The sequence below is a fragment of the Podarcis erhardii genome, assembly GCF_964252035.2.
Source record: "Podarcis erhardii genome assembly, chromosome: 12".
NCBI classification, from domain to species: Eukaryota; Metazoa; Chordata; class Lepidosauria; order Squamata; family Lacertidae; genus Podarcis; species Podarcis erhardii.
This window is the reverse complement of record NC_138513.1, coordinates 34,623,045-34,639,632: the sequence shown is the minus strand read 5'-3', so window position 1 is coordinate 34,639,632 and position 16,588 is coordinate 34,623,045. Positions and strand designations below refer to the sequence as shown.

The 16,588-nt window shown below is 43.1% G+C and overlaps 1 protein-coding gene and 1 long non-coding RNA gene across 2 annotated transcripts in view; one reads left to right on the top strand and one right to left on the bottom strand.

Moving 5' to 3' along the window:
* The window catches only part of UBE2E1 (ubiquitin conjugating enzyme E2 E1), a 54,806-nt gene that overhangs the window by 3,633 nt on the left and 34,585 nt on the right, over window positions 1-16,588 (bottom strand). The window contains exon 4 of the mRNA XM_081833957.1: window positions 6,515-6,647. Coding sequence (XP_081690083.1) covers window positions 6,515-6,647 — 133 coding nt within the window. The remainder of the gene's footprint in view (window positions 1-6,514; window positions 6,648-16,588) is intronic.
* On the top strand, window positions 769-4,544 carry LOC309325849. The gene is made up of 2 exons (XR_014150071.1): window positions 769-2,978; window positions 4,024-4,544. It is a non-coding gene; the product is annotated as an uncharacterized lncRNA (long non-coding RNA).

The window sequence follows — 16,588 nt, the reverse complement described above, 5'->3', positions numbered from 1 at the left end:
TGCTGTTGTTCTTATAGTCCTGCTTTGCTGTAAGCACTGGAATTTTGCGTCTACTCTTATACACCTGTATTGGGAGCTGTGAAGTAAATTTGGGGTGCCTGGAAATATGCCAAATGAAGAATCAACCTCACATAGGCCAGGCTGTGAATTCCCCCTGGCTCACTTGGTGCCTGCGTTCATTCTGAGTAAGCAAGCCCTAAATAAAATGGGAAAACAGGCAAACTAATGCCATTGTACTGGAAGAAGCAAAGATCACCAGTGCCAAAACAATGATTCTTCAACATCAACATCAACTTCCGTTGGACTGGTCATGTTGTGCCTGATTATCGTCTTCCAAAGCAACTACTCTATTCCAAACTTAAAAATGGAAAGCATAATGCCAGTGGTCAACAAAAAAGGTTTAAAGACTTTCTCAAGGCAAAGCAAATCTAAGGTTACAAACACCTCGCGTTACAAACACTTCGGGTTACAGACTCCGCTAACCTGGAAGTAGTACCTCGGGTTAAGAACTTTACCTCAGGATGTCCTTTTAACCGTTTTCCAAATCCCAATTTTTATGAAATTTAACTTAAACATTAACATCCAACCGTTAAAAGGACATGCAATGAAATTCAACCAAGGGGAAGCGAGGAAGTCGCTTAACAAAGTTAATAACTGTAATTTTTAATAAGGCTATGATTTATGTTTGTTTTGTTTGTTTGTCTTGTGTGTTTGTTTATAATATTGTGAAAACCAATAAAATTTTGGGGGGGGGAAAGAAAAAAGAACTTTACCTCAGGATGAGAACAGAAATCGTGCGCTGGCGGAGCGGTGGCAATGGGAGGCCCCATTAGCTAAAGTGGTACCTCAGGTTAAGAACGGTTTCAGGTTAAGAATGGACCTCCGGAACAAATTAAGTTCGTAACCAGAGGTACCACTCTATAAACACCGAAAACTGGGAAATGTTAGCCTACGGGCGCTCCAACTGGAGAACAGCCTTTACCAAAGGTGTCATGGGCTTTGAAGACACTCAAACTCAGGACGAAAGGGAGAAACGTGCTAAGAGGAAGGCACGCTTGGCAAACACTCACCGTGATCAACTCCCACCCGGAAACCAACGTCCCCACTGTGGAAGGACGTGTGGATCCAGAATTGGCCTCCACCAGTCACTTACGGACCTACTGTTAAAACCGTGTTTATGGAAGACAATCTTACTCGGCTACGAGTGATCGCCAAAGGAGAAGAAGAAGAAATAAAATACACACAACTTAGATTTGACATGCTGTATTAGTGCTTCGTTAAGTGACTGGCTTTTATGTGCTTCGAAAGCCCGGCTCTCTAACCTATATAAAATGACTGGGTAATAGAATTTCTACAATCAGCATCTGTAGCGTGAGAAAATCCCAGACTGCTCCTTATTTTCCAGGGAAAGTCCTGGGTCTACAGAAGCCGTCCTGGTTTCTGATTTGATTCCAGAATGTCCCACTTTTCCTTAGGAAATCTCTGTTTTCATTGGAGAAATGTTGGACACTTTGGAGTTATGTGACCCCCTCACGAAGGAAATAAGTAACTGTACAACCTTTAGAAGACACCTGAAGGCAGCCCTGTATAGGGAAGGTTTTAAAAAAATGTTTTATTATGTTTTTCTATGTTGGAAGCTACCCAGAATAGAGGATGATGGTGATTGAATAGAACACACCTATTTTCATCTGAGAATTGGAGGGTTATGTATTTATTACAAGTTAAAAATGGGAAAGTTACAATAGGTGCTTCTAAAATTCATGATTTTGTGACTCCAATACTGTACATGCAAATGTTGATGAAGTCTCTGGGTTCCTGCTATCCCCTACTTTACTGAAAAATCCCCAAACTTTACTGAAATACAGACCCTGCCCACATGGATCTTTGCTAAAGTGATTACTGAACTCTGCTCCAAATAGTGAAATTAAGTTTCATGTTTTGAACCCAGTATAATTTATGGAGCTATTACTAGTCTAATGGTTTTATCACCAGTGTGAGAACTATTATTCTTCCTTGGAAACTAATTAGAATAGTCACAAGAATAAGGCCGAGCATCAACATTAATGGCGAGTTGCTGCCCTCTTGTGCCAACTCTCTTTATTACATCAGATTTACACAGGTTTAAAAGGTGCACTGGGATTGCTGCAGCAATAATCTATCATTACTTTCCTCGGTTTCCGAGGCCGCAGAAGAACAACCATGTAATTTACAGTGCACCTATGCACCACATGCCTCCTGCAGACAGTTGCCTGATTAAAGAACAGAAATTGGTAACCTTTTGCCACAAATGTCAATGTCCACGGGAGAATTTCTCATTAGACATTTCAAGCACACTTTTCATTTTATCTGTCACCACATTTTACCACATTCTTCATCTGGGGACTCGAGAGGAGGATACATGACTTAATTTGTGCTCTTGTTTCTGAAGCAGCTAGTCTACATAGAGATGGCAAAGTACAGAAATTGGAAGGCCGGGTAGCAAAGCGTCTGCCCACAAAAGGAACACTTGGCTCCTGCAGAAAAACTTGTGTGTGGACTCAGACTGAGGCTTAGACATCACATAAATACGCATGCCTAAAACTATACATCTGTATCTGTATCTCTGTATCTATATATGACAGGCTGCATTGAATCTGGAGCACTCAGCAGATTCCTGTCTTAAGATGATTGTGATCTGCTGAATCTGGGATCCCTGCCAATCACACCAGCTGCTGCAAAGGTGGAGGAAAGAAGAACAGTACCATATTGGCTGGAATATAAGCCGCCCCTGCAAATAAGCCGCACCTTTAAAATTGAAGGGGGGAAAGAAAAAAAGACAAAAGCTGTGCTGCTTCCTGGGGGTGGGGGGAGCCGCGCTGCCTTGCCGCCCGTAAAGTTGCGAATGTAAGCCGCACTTTAACTTTTCACGGTCAGAATTTGGAGGGGGGGGAGTGCGGCTTATATTCAGGCCAATATGGTAGTATGAGGAGCAGAATTGGGTGGGTAGTAAAAAGCTTGTTTGTTTCCCTCTCCCCTCCACTAACTGCATGCATGATGCCTGGTTTGCAGTAAGTGGAGAAGTGTTATGTAACTCCAAACACACTTTCAAACTCCACAGTGGAAAAAGCCTTGAGTTTTTGTGGAGTGAGATGAAAGCACTCACGTCTTGCCTACTTCTGCATCCCCACCCAAGAAAAAGCCCCTGTAAAAAAAGTGTTTGTGGAGGGTGTGTGTGTATACTGTTAAATGCGTATGCCTGCAACACAATTTGGGTTCCCTTAAAGCCTTAAGCGCTTGCTTGCACAGATGCCAGGAGTAGTCTACTCAAACATATGCTTGGGGCTAATGTGCAATACATGTAACATGAAACTAAACTGGATGACGTTGTCTGGAATAAGTCTCCTAGAAACTGCATTAACTGCGCAAAAGTATTTTTATGCGCTACAATGAAGTTGTCAGATATCCAGAAAGTTCCTATCATGGTCCAGTCTCCAGGCTAACTTTGATTCTGGATGTACTGTGTCCAAGAATAGAATAGCTCAACTGTCGAGATCTCCCAGCACTCAAAACATACCTCCAATATCTCTCCTCTCCCGTTGGGATAGCTCAGTCCATAAAGCATGAGTCTCTTAACCTCAGGGATGTGGGTTTGAGCCCCACTCTGGGCAAAAGATTTCTACAATTCTAAGAAGGTAGTTTACCTGTCTGCTGAGGTGAGCAGCAGCAGCACATCCCATTTCACTGCTTGCCACCCCCCCCACCCCCCCCACCCCACTGGCAAAGAATTTCAGGAGAGAGGGCAAGATCTCACCCAAAATTGACTCTGGGGGCGGGGTGCCGTCTCAGAGACTTCTGTCACCTGGGTTCAAAGTTTACTTATTTCTGTCTTGAGACTTAGCTAGATTAGTAAAGAAAAAACACTTTATATGAATTATAACACGGTGACACCTGATGGCGCTGTGGAGTCTTGTCTTTTGCCAGTGGGATTTCCCTTTATGAAGTTTACAGCGTGTTTTAACTGAATCACTTTTTTAATGTGTCGAGATCCAACCTTGGTTTCTGAAGTATGGTAAGATTCCTGGAAGGTTGCAGAAGGCCGAGGAAAAATCTACATAGAAAATGATTTCAATGTCACACATGAAATACTTCCCATCTCATGCAGCATTTGTGTGAGAATTTAGGAATCCCGATTTAGAACAAATTGGGGTTGGAGGGAGAATACAGCAAAGATTATAATCCAGTATTTCGTTATACCACGAGGACACCAGAAAACATTAATAAAATTAGGATTAACTAAAAATTTAAAAGCCTTTTGCTAAATTAGGTCTTCTTAACTGAGTAAATTATTTATCGAGTGCTGTGTTTTATTGACCAGGCAACTGCATTTTCAAAGGCAATTAACAAGATACATCGTTTTAGAGCGCAGCTATTTCAGAGCTTATGAAGAAGCTTGGGATCCTAATAGATGAAGCGCACTGTTTAAATGCTTTTTATAGCACTATTGTAAACAACAGTTTAAAAATAAAATGAAAAACTAGAGTTCAGAGCATTTGAAAGGGATTTTTTGTTTTTTTATATAAAAATCATTTTTGTGAAATATCAGTGAACATGTTTTAGAGGCGCAAACTGAATAGAAAGATTACAAAAGTAGTCAACAGCAACAAGTTATTGCTGTTTGTAAGTAACATATAAGCAGTTTTTGTCTGACTTGAACTATGGAACTGGATCTTTGCCTGCCAAACCTACTGGAATTATAGAAAAGATGTCTTCCAAAAGGTGAAATACGTTAGTGAATAAGACAGCAGAAAATATATATTAAGCCGCAACGGAAATAATAAATGGAAAAATACCGGAATGTGAGGGTAGCGAAGTGCTTTGTAGTTATACAAGGCTAAATCCATCTTTGCTGTTGAAGCAGAGAGGAAGAAAACACAAAACAAAATGGCACTTCACGGGTAATCTAACATCTCATAACACCTTCATGCCGCCACGGTCCCACGTTGTCCGATATGGCAGGCGAGGGGTACAATGGTCCTGTGTGAATGTATGGAGGCGGTTGAAGGATGGATGACGGCTAACAGATTGAGGTTGAATCCTGACAAGACAGAAGTACTGTTCTTGGGGGACAGGGGGCAGGTGGGTGTGGGGGACTCCCTGGTCCTGAATGGGGCAACATGGAGCCTGGGAGTCACTGTGGACTCACAGCTGTCCATGGAGGCGCAGGTCAATTCTGTGTCCAGGGCAGCTGTCTACCAGCTCCATCTGGTACGCAGGCTGAGACCCTACCTGCCCCCAGACTGTCTTGCCAGAGTGGTGCATGCTCTAGTTATCTCTCGCTGGGACTATTGCAATGTGCTCTATGTGGGGCCAGCTTTGAAGGTGACCCAGAAACTACAACTAATCCAGAAGGCGGCAGCTAGACTGGTGACTGGGAGCAGCCACCGAGACCACATTACACCGTTCTTGAAAGACCTACATTGGCTCCCAGTACGTTTCTGAGCACAATTCAAAGTGCTGGTGCTGACCTTTAAAGCCCTAAACGGCCTTGGTCCAGTATACCTGAAGGAGCGTCTCCACCCCCATCATTCAACCTGGACACTGAGGTCCAGCTCCAAGGGCCTTCTGGCGGTTCCCTCCCTGCGAGAAGTGAGGTTACAAGGAACCAGGCAGAGGGCCTTTTTGGTAGTGGTGCCCGCCCTGTGGAACACCCTCCCATCAGATATCAAGGAAATAAACTATCTGACATTTAGAAGACATCTGAAGGCAGTCCTGTTTAGGGAAGTTTTTAATGTTTGATGATGTTTTATATATTCTGTTGGGAGCCGCCCAGAGTGGCTGGGGAAACCCAGCAGATGGGCGGGGTATAAATAATAAATAAATTATTTATTCTTATTATTATTATTACTACATACCTGCCTTCCCGAAGACAGCACCTGTGGCCACCGCAAACTCTTATGGGACCCCCTCCAGTCACATGAGCCCGTACGCCACATTTTTTGTTTAGGTGTATTGTAAGGAGAGGAAGGGACGCGGGTGGCGCTGTGGGTTAAACCACAGAGCCTAGGACTTGCCGATCAGAAGGCTGACGGTTCGAATCCCTGCGATGAGGTGAGCTCCCATTGCTCTGTCCCTGCTCCTGCCAACCTAGCAGTTCGAAAGCACGTCAAAGTGCAAGTAGATAAATAGGTACCGCTCCGACGGGAAGGTAAACGGCGTTTCCATGTGCTGCTCTGGTTCACCAGAAGCGGCTTAGTCATGCTGGCCACATGACCCAGAAGCTGTACACCGGCTCCCTCGACCAATAAAGTGAGATGAGCGCTGCAACCCCGGAGTCGGTCACGACTGGACCTAATGGTCAGGGTCCCTTTACCTTTAAGGAAAGAGGTGGCCTTCAGCCACTCACTCACTTTCTCAGAATGCCCTCTGATCCCCAGAGATATTATGGGTATGCCTCTGAATACCTGTTTACCGTAGATCAACAAGTGGGAGCATCACACAATGGAAGCAAACATTAACTGTGCATCGCTTTTCTTACCTTTGGAGGCTTGAAAGGGTATTCTGGTGTAAATGTGATATCGAGGAAGAAAACTCCGCCTTCGTATACTGAGCCCGGAGGTCCTAAGATAGTTGATCTCCATTCATAGATGTTGTCACCCTTGGGGCCAGCACTGTGAAGTCACAAGGGGGGAAAGGAGACCTTTACAGAGATTTGCCTCTAATATTTAAGAAAAACAGTTCAATTTCTGCAAGGATATGCAGGATATAAAATTAAGGCTGTAATACAGGCACTGACAACAGTGTAGGGCACGGCTTGCAGTAAGATTTCATCTAAGCAGATTTTAGCTGTGGTGATGTTGAGGATGGAAGAGCAGGGAAATATTGCTGCTCCCATGAGCGTAGTCAGGATTTATGTTGGTGGGGGGCAGAACCAAGCTGTTAGTTTAGTATTCTTAATTATTGACTTAATTTGGGGTAGGCAGCTGCCCCCCCTTATGCTCATGGCTCCTCCTTCAAAGTAAGTAAAAGGCACAGGGACAAGTGATTTAAGTATTCAGCAGCACAAACCATCAGCAAAACATACAATTTTCAGAAGTTTTGCTTTGTGGGATAGAGAACTATTACTTTCTATGTGAACAGATAATATAAAACAACAACACTTCTCTATTTCCCCGAGAGTGAAGCTTTCCCCATCAGTGGGATGTAATAATGATGGGAGAAGCTTCACATTCTGGATTTCCTCCCATCACATATAGACACTGCCATCGCTTGGCAAAGGAAGACAGAGGCCAAGTAACAACAACAAATTGTTGATTATTTGCATTTCTTTCCTATGTAGCATGATGGAACTCAAGGAGGCATGCATGGGGTTTCTGTTAGCACTGACCAAACAAAGCAAGATTGGTGCTTCATGCACCTTCATCATCAAAATCATTGATTTATACCCGGCCCATCTGGCTGGGTTTCCCCAGCCACTCTGGGCAGCTTCCAACAAAATATTAAAATACAGTAAAACATCAAATATCAAAAACTTCCCTAAACAGGGCTGCCTTCAGATGTCTTGTAAAAGTCAGATAGTTGTTTATTTCCTTGACATCTGATGGAAGGGCGTTCCACACAGGCAGGCGCCACTACCGAGAAGGCTCTCTGCTTTGCTTCTCGCAGTGAGGGAACCACCAGAAGGCCCTCGGAGCTGGACCTCAGTGTCCAGGCTGAATGATGGGAGTGGAGACGCTCCTTCGGGTATACTGGGCTGAGGCTGCTTAGGGCTTTAAAGGTCAGCACCACCACTCTGAATTGTGCTCAGAAATGTACTGGGAGCCAATGTAAGTCTTTCAGGACCGGTGTTATATGGTCTCAGCAGCCACTCCCAGTCACCAGTCTAGCTGCCACATTCTGGATTAGTTGTAGTTTCTGGGTCACCTTCAAAGGTAGCCCCATGTAGAGCGCATTGCAGTAGTCCAAGTGGGAGATAACTGGAGCATGCACCACTCTGGCGAGACAGTCTGTGGGCAGGTAGGGTCTCAGCCTGCGTCCCAGATGGAGCTGGTAGACAGCTGTCCTGGACACAGAATTGACCTGCACCTCCATGGACAGCTGTGAGTCCAGAATGATTCCCAGGCTACGTACCTGGTCCTTCAGGGGCACAGTTACCCCATTCAGGACCAGGGAGTCCTTCAGACTATGGACCAAGAGTACTTTATAGAGGAAGTATGAGGAGAGCTGCAACGCAGAAGCACCAACTTACAGGCTGAACATACATTTTTGAAATGGAGCACAACAGCTAAGATACAGTCATACCTCGGGTTACAAACGCTTCAGGTTGTGTGTTTTCGGGTTGCGCACTGCGCCGAACCCAGAAGTACCGGAATGGGTTACTTCCGGGTTTCGGCACTCGCGCATGCGCAGGAACACTAAATTACGCTTTGCGCATGCGCAGAAGCGCCAAATCACGATCTGCACATGCACAGACACGGCACTGCGGGTTGCAAATGTGCCTCCCGCACGGATCACGTTCGCAACCCAAGTATCCACTGTACTTTACTTTCAATAGCCTTCCCTCTCTTGAAAACTTCACAGTGAAATCAAGCTTGGAACATCCTTTTCCCATGTACCCCAAAGACTCATGATACTCCGCCTCTCTCCGTTAATTATTTCTCTGCGTCTTGTTCCAGATCTATATACTCTCTGAAGTTACTGGAGATGTAATGGGCTGTAAACATTACTTTACTTGCACGATCAGCCTTGACAGGCACCAGGGCTAGCTGTGTAAACTTGTTGAGAAACAGCTCTCTTGAGTACCCTTAGCCAACAGTCCAAGGAATCGTGTAAATGGGATGCTGCTGAATACTACTACAATTGCCTCAAACTGAATTAGGGAACCATCTCCCGATGGAACTACAGTGTGGAACAAGTATTTGCGATTCATTAATACCAATCCAGTGCAGCTACATGAAAACTGGGACTGTCAACAGAGACTCTTAACTTAATGCACAAGGGAACTTGACTACCCCCCCCCCCATGCTGTCACTTTTCTGTGGACCTGTTTTAGACAGTTTCTAGTCGCCAAAAGCAAAGCATTCCCAACTGAATAATGTTACTGCAATAAATATGGTCAATTATCTCTCACATCTAAATCAGAGTCCATTTCCAAAAAGCGGGAGATCCACAGTGGCCATAAAAAGGTGTGTGTGTGTGTGTGTGTGTGTGTGTGTATAGTAATATTTTTAATTTGATTTTACAAGCATAGAATTATAACAATACCAAATGAATATCCACATTTGGAATACTATATTACCTCTCCACAGCACGTTAAAATCAAATCAGACAACAAAAAGAAACTGAGAAATCAGAGTTCAAATCCATAATCAACTACACATTTAGCAGGTATATTTTGATGAAAGTTCTTCAGTTGCAAATGGGAGTATTGGCTATCTATGTAGCAGGGCATTAAAAGTACTCTGCATGCTGAAAGAATTACAAAAAACAAAACTATTTCTCATCAAAATGAGCAATGAGCAAAGGTCTGTCTGTTTTGCCTAGTTCCTATCTATCGTCCACATAAAATTTATGACTTCAAACTTAAAAATGAAAAGAATGGAATAGGGATATGCATATATGGGCATACCATGTAGAATCACTAATATTCACATTAAAAGCTACCAAGGCATTTAACTTTTTTAGTTTCAAATCCTTTGATAGCATAGGTAAGGAAACTTTTTTCCTGTTGCGGGCTACAGAATTGGGGGCCACATGTTGGAGATGTCCAGGGCTGAAGCCAAAAGTGGGAGGAGAACCCCACTTTCTTTCTCTGCCCCTCTCTTTCCCCCCACTCCCCACCCCCAGCACCTGCATGGAATTTGCCTGCCCGTGGTACTTGGGCCGAAGGCTGCTCACCCTTTAATGAAATAGCTACTTTATTGAAAAAAGCAATAGTATTTCCGCCGAGTGTCACCAGGCTATCTGTAGCAGACACATTAAAATGACACCGTAGGTGAGGCATTAGAGATATTCTGGTAAATCCATGCAGATAATCCATTTCACATGAGATTATGTAGACACATGAATACAAAATTATACCTTTAGGAGCTTCAGTCATTACACTCAAGTTAAGCTGAATGTGCCATACTATCACATTTCTATCAAGCTGTCAAACACATGGCCAACTTAGAGAAAACTAAAGTATTAAAGCCAAAAAAAGAAAGCTAACGTTCATTGTACTTTACGGCAGCTGTCAAATATTCTCTATAGAGCTTGTGACTTTTCCTGGGGGAGAGGGGAATATTTCAGATTTATTTATTCTGGCATTTACACCTTGCCTTTGTATGAAGAATCATATTCAAGGCACAATATATGTGAACCTGTGTTTAGCTATGACAAACAACCACTTAGTGCATATTAGGTATAAATAACACCTGAGCATGAATGTCATGTGCTTTATTCTGGATCGTTACCATTCCTGAAAGAGGGGGGGTGGCTATGTGGCCTTGATAAAAGTGAACTACATATTTATGCAATATTTTTCATATTATTTTTGGCCAAACCACATTCACTGTTAACTTCCGTGAGCACATAAGAGAAACCATCCCTACGATTTGCATCTTCTATGCAACTTGCAACATGACCATCATTGGAGGCCAGAAAATCTTGACCAGATGCATGGCCCCCTCCCCAAGTACAAATACAGATATTCCTGATTGTATAGTGGTACCTTGGTTTACAACCATAACCCATTCCGGAGGTCCATTTGTAAACCAAAACAGGTTGTAACCCAAGGGGGAAGCCAATGGGGCCTCCAAAAATTTTTTTTTCATAATCCTCCCCAAAATGGGTTGTAATCCAAAAAAAGGTTGCAAACTGGGACACGCACTTCCAGGTTTGACATGTTTGTAATCCAAAACGTATGCAAACCAAGGTACCACTGTATTGTAACCTTATTCTGCTCTTCAGTTGAAAACTGGCTCTGGACGTAGCTAAGAGCATATAAAATCAAACCACAAAAGAAGCCCTTAAAATCAAAAACAGCTCAGGGAAAGTTTCTCAGGAGGCCTGGATGATGGAGGTACCTGAACGGTTGCCTTCCCTATCTCCAAGGATCACAGCCTTGAGAGCTGACACTTGTTTGAGATGTACGGGCAGACTTTCAGCAGACCTGGGTTTAGGAACAACAGAGAGGTGCCTGTGAAAGGTCTTGCTGCCTACCTCCCACCTTAGATTTCACAAATCAAGAAATCTGAGCTGGCATGAAGCCTATTCCTGTACATATGTGAGGAGGAGGAACCAGTTTCCAGTTGTTCTTCTAACTCTTCTTCCACAACAGGTTTAGCGCTGGCAAGCTCTGAGCCACAATTCGCCAGCTTTTTCAGCGTTGTGTGTTTTACGTCTGTTTTGATTCTACAGTGTTTCACAGCCAAAACCTCATGGAGTTACGATAAAGAACCTGACCAGCCTGGATGGGTCAAAATGATGCCTTATGGCCATTAATTGCAAAACACCTTGATTGAAAACAGTAATTAAACACCAATAGGATTTTGTTCTTTTTGATCGGTCTTAATTTTAGGCTAAGTGTAGAAAATCAAGGGGGAAACCTCCTGCCCCTCCCCCCAAAAAACCTCTTGGAAAAACAACACCCAAACACCTTTAGACTGCTGTGCTCCGGCAGCCCAGGAGAAACATGCCAATCAATCAAGCGACAAGCAAAACATGGAATAGAGCGATGTTTGTCCACTTCTATTACACACAGATCCATGCTGTTCTTCAGTGCCAAGATTAAACTAAATTGATGACTTGTCTAGGGAAGAAATGTCTTGAAGAAGCATGGGGGAGGTGACAAAGTTTGGGGGAAGAGGCTGTCTATTTTCTGACTTTAACGTGGAGTGGAAGTAGGTCTTAAGCTATTATTAAAATTAGTCAAATATACAGTAGTTGCCCACCCACTCGACAGAAATTTGTTCTAGGCTGATTTTATGACATCAGAAAGGAATGAGATCTCGATGCCTTTACAGCAGGCACCCTCAAACTCGGCCCTCCAGATGTTTTGGGACTACAACTCCCATCATCCCTGACCACTGGTCCTGTTAGCTAGGCATGATGGGAGTTGTAGTCCCAAAAACATCTGGAGGGCCAAGTTTGAGGATTCCTGTAGAGGAACAACTTCTGGGCTTATTTTACCAGACATCGAGAGCACAAGGTCAGTGAAGTGGCCCCTCTGTGTTAATCAAGGAGCAAACTTCTCTCTCACACACACTGAAAATAGCATGAGCGCGCAGCTAGATTTCTGATGGGAACTAATAGCCAATTAATGTTTTAGCACCTAAAACGCTTAAAGATGAAGCAGAGAAGACAGGTAAATGGATATACCATATCGCACCACACACTTGCTGGGTTGCAATGCAGAGGGAGGCATGACAGATTGAATCTGCCATTATAGTTACCTGATCTATAAAATGGACTATATATTTGTATATTCACACTATCTTAAAGCATTATTTAGGCTACAATGGCTTTCGAAAAATATTGATACAGACAAGTCATTATAAAGAGTAAATACGTCCAAATTCTGAGTTTCCTGGCAATACAATGAAAGGGAGAATGGGGGTGGGAGAAAGTATATGTTTGCACTGTAAAGAAACCTCTCTGAATTATCAATCAATGTAAAAGAGAAGACAACCTTGACTGGATTCAGAATTGTCTATACTGTAGTGTAATGGAAATCGAATGGATGCTCCCATAGGTAGGAGGGGGAGGGGGAGATTTTCCTCCTTCCCACTACAGTTCCCTATTCCCACCCTAAACCCCCCCTGCTCCAGTAGGTAATACAGGGGGCTTTTTGGGGTGGGGTGGGGTGGGGATGTGATCACTAAAAATCTGTTCCTTTGCCTTTCTCTCAAACAGCAAGAACCTCTGCTGAGTCAGAGACCACACTTCCCTTTGTGGAAGGAGCAAACCGATTAAAAGTAAATTAAAAGACAATGAAGGGCATGGACTTCAACTCTATAAACAAGCACTGAAATAAGATCTAAGCTATTTTCAAGCAGTTGTTGTGCACATTAGACCACATCTCTCTCACACTTACACGTTCCATGTTGGGCGCACGACAGCAAATATTTCCAGAAATTAAGATACATGATTATAATACAGCGAGTCCTCGTCTGCCTTATTGCTGTAGTAGAATAATCAGTTCTCTACTCTGCCAAAACAATGCCTGTAATTTCTTTATATAGTGTCTACAAAGGGTTTAGGGATTGAAGTGAAGATGGAGAGGGAACGAAACTGGATGTTACGCAAGGCTCATCTATTATAAGGAATTATTCGTACTAATACCAGCTGGTTTCCCCTTGGCAGATAAAGCACTCGGGAGCGCATGTGAATCTGCTATGCGCCTGTGTTTTTTCGTGGTTAGTCGTACGTGTTACTGAATTACTATTGCCCTTAGAGGACCACTTGGGTTATGTGGTAGGGTATAAATATACTTTAGAACATTAAAAAAAAAAAAGCGCACACACAATTGAGCAATTACTTGAGAGCAGCTTGATATTCACAAGGCAGCAGCTGAAGACTAGAAAGCAAATTAGTTTGGCTGTTAAGAGCATAGACTAAGAGCCAAAGCACCCAATTCAAATGTCACCTCAGCAATGAATTTAACGGATGGTCTAAGACACGCCATTATGGGCCAGAGCAGAGCAGAGAGAAAGCTAAACAGTGATATGTGAACGGCCCTGAGATCTTTTGACGAATTATAAATTTAATTCATCATCATCATCACCACTGATACTGGCCTACCTTTTTTAGGCTGTTGTAGGGTTTACCAAGCTAAGCTATGAGAAGCAGTCTGACAATGTAGTCAGGGTGCTATATAAATACTAGAATTACATTATTATATGCAATAGCACTCACACAAATTGAAATGTAATTGAGAATATTTTTCCTTTGGTTATAAGCAGCATGCTTTTTGCGGCGCAAACAGATTAAAAAGCAAAATACTTTTGTGAAAAGGCCAATTCAATGGCACAGCGGTTTTTTAAAAAATAAAATAGTTCAATTTCTACATCATACTTAAAGGCTTACAAAATACATAGTCTTTTTTCTGGGTGAGGTCAGAAGGATGGCTAAGTTATTCTCAAGAGTGTACTGAACCCTCTACTTAGTCCAGCAATAATCACTTCAATTTAGAAGCAAGCCCTGGTAAAAATGGTTCAGGAGAAATTAATCCATTTAGTATTGGCTTTGAAATAGAAAATAAAATCAAGCAGTTCTATTCCGCAAGGGGCCCCTAATTCCCCAGCTTGTCCTATTCAATTCCAGAAGCTTATTTAATATATAAGCAACAGTGCTTCACCTTACATTTTTTTTTTAATAAATCCACAATTATAGCATACATCCCATAAATTATCAAGTTTGCATCAACATGCAAAGCTTACTCTTGAAACAGCAATGGAATAATTTCCCACATTTTTTAAACACCATTTCTACCTTGATGAATATTTTCAATCCCACAACAAGGGACAAAGTAATAAAAACAAACTGGAAAAACAATTTTAAAAAATCACATAAACAGGTCCAATAGGCAACAAATTAACAATTCTGTTGTTTGGTAAACAAGAATAACTGCAATGGCAAAAATTAAATATTTTCAATTTAACCATGTAAAACATACGCAAGACATTCAAACCTATTAAATACAGTGGTACCTCAGGTTACATACGCTTCAGGTTACAGACTCTGCTAACCCAGAAATAGTACCTCAGATTAAGAACTTTGCTTCAGGATGAGAACAGAAATTGTGCTCTGGCGGCGCAGTGGCAGCGGGAGGCCCCATTAGCTAAAGTGGTGCTTCAGGTTAAGAACAGTTTCAGGTTAAGAATGGACCTCCGGAACGAATTAAGTACTTAACTCGAGGTACCATTGTAACTGATTAAATAACCAACCAGTGGTCTTGAAAACAGTCTCTCCCCCCCCCCACATTTCCCCCCCACTTATAGCAGCCCCCCCCCCTTTGTCTCTCACACTCTTGTGCATGGGTTTGCAAACTAAGGCCTGGGGGCCGGATCCGGCCCAATCGCCTTCTAAATCTGGCCCATGGACAATCCGGGAATCGGCATGTTTTTACATGAGTAGAATGTGTCCTTTTATTTAAAATGTATCTGTGGGTTATTTGTGGGGCATAGGAATTTGTTCATATATTTTTTTTCAAAATCTAGTCCGGCCCCCCCCCAAGGTCTGAGCGACAGTCGACCGGGCCCCTGCTGAAAAAGTTTGCTGACCTCTTGTGCCAAGAGACTCTCACTCTGTGGCTTTTGAGCAACTTAGCGATGCCCCAACCCAGGCAGGCTCTCTCACTGAGCAGAGCTATGAATTCCTGCTTCCCACAAGTTTCTGCAGCAAGAAACTCCCTCCTTGACCACTGAAGCAACAGAGCTACAAACACACACCAAAGTGGGGTGGGGTGGGGTGGGAAGAGAGGGACACTTGGTTTTTCTCCCCATTTCCCAGACCCGAAGAAGCTCACAGGCCTCAAAGATCAGTGAGGCTTCTTGTGAAAGATGTGGTGGTGGATTCGCCAACCTCTCCCATCTATTTAAGATTTGAACTTCCCCTACAAGTTTACAAAAACATCGGTATTTTGCCTTATTCCACATTTCACCTGGCGTCCCTTAGCAAACGGATAAATCATAAAAATAACAGACAGGTAGAAAACAAAATTTAAAAATGTGCATTGAAACGATGCTCACTGAGCACAGGAAGAACTGCAAATATACACATGCTTTTATTGCAAGAGATAGCATGTGGCTATCTCTTGGCTATGTTATTCCCTATGTCACCAGGCTATGTTATGTGGCTATGTTATTCCCTATGTCACCAGGTAAAAAGCTATCCGAAAAACGTGGCACAGCTCCAAGACAGTCTGCTGAGCGTGAGGTTTACACTTTGTGAGTTGCCCACATGACGCTAAGATAATATGCAGCACAATCCCTGGGCGAGCTTACTCGGAAGCAGGTCCTACTGAGTTGAAAGGGACCTTTACTCCTGCATGTGCACATTGGATTGCAGACTTGAAGTAAAAAATCCATGTTGGGCTGCATGGTCTCAGGTTGCGGTTTGAATTTGGGTGTTGAAAATGTGAGGCAAACAAATTTCCTGGGAGCCAGATTAGATCGTGAGTTGCCAACCTGGTGCCCCTGGGGCACCATGGCACCCACAAAGGCTTTCGTTGGTGCCCGCAGACTGTGAGCTTTTAAAGTAGGTCTCTAGGCCTCTTAGAAAGTTATGGTGCCAAATGTGGAGGTACCCTTCTAAGCGAGATCTAGGAAATGAGACAACCATACCGTTCCCATCTGTCAATGTTTTTGGCAAAGTCAGAGGTGTGACTGATAAATGAGTTCTTTGGGCATGAGGCAACAGGAATCCCTCCCGTTCACAGCAATGTTCCTGCTCTTGTCTTATTGTCCTTGGGATCTTTATAGTTTGCCATTGCTTTCCCCCTAGAAACCAGAGTACAAGCTACTCAGAAGTACATCTCCTTGGGTTTAATAGGGCTTAATCTATTAAGTATGGGACGTGGGTTAAACCACAGAGCCTAGGGCTTGCTGATCAGAAGGTCGGCAGTTCGAAT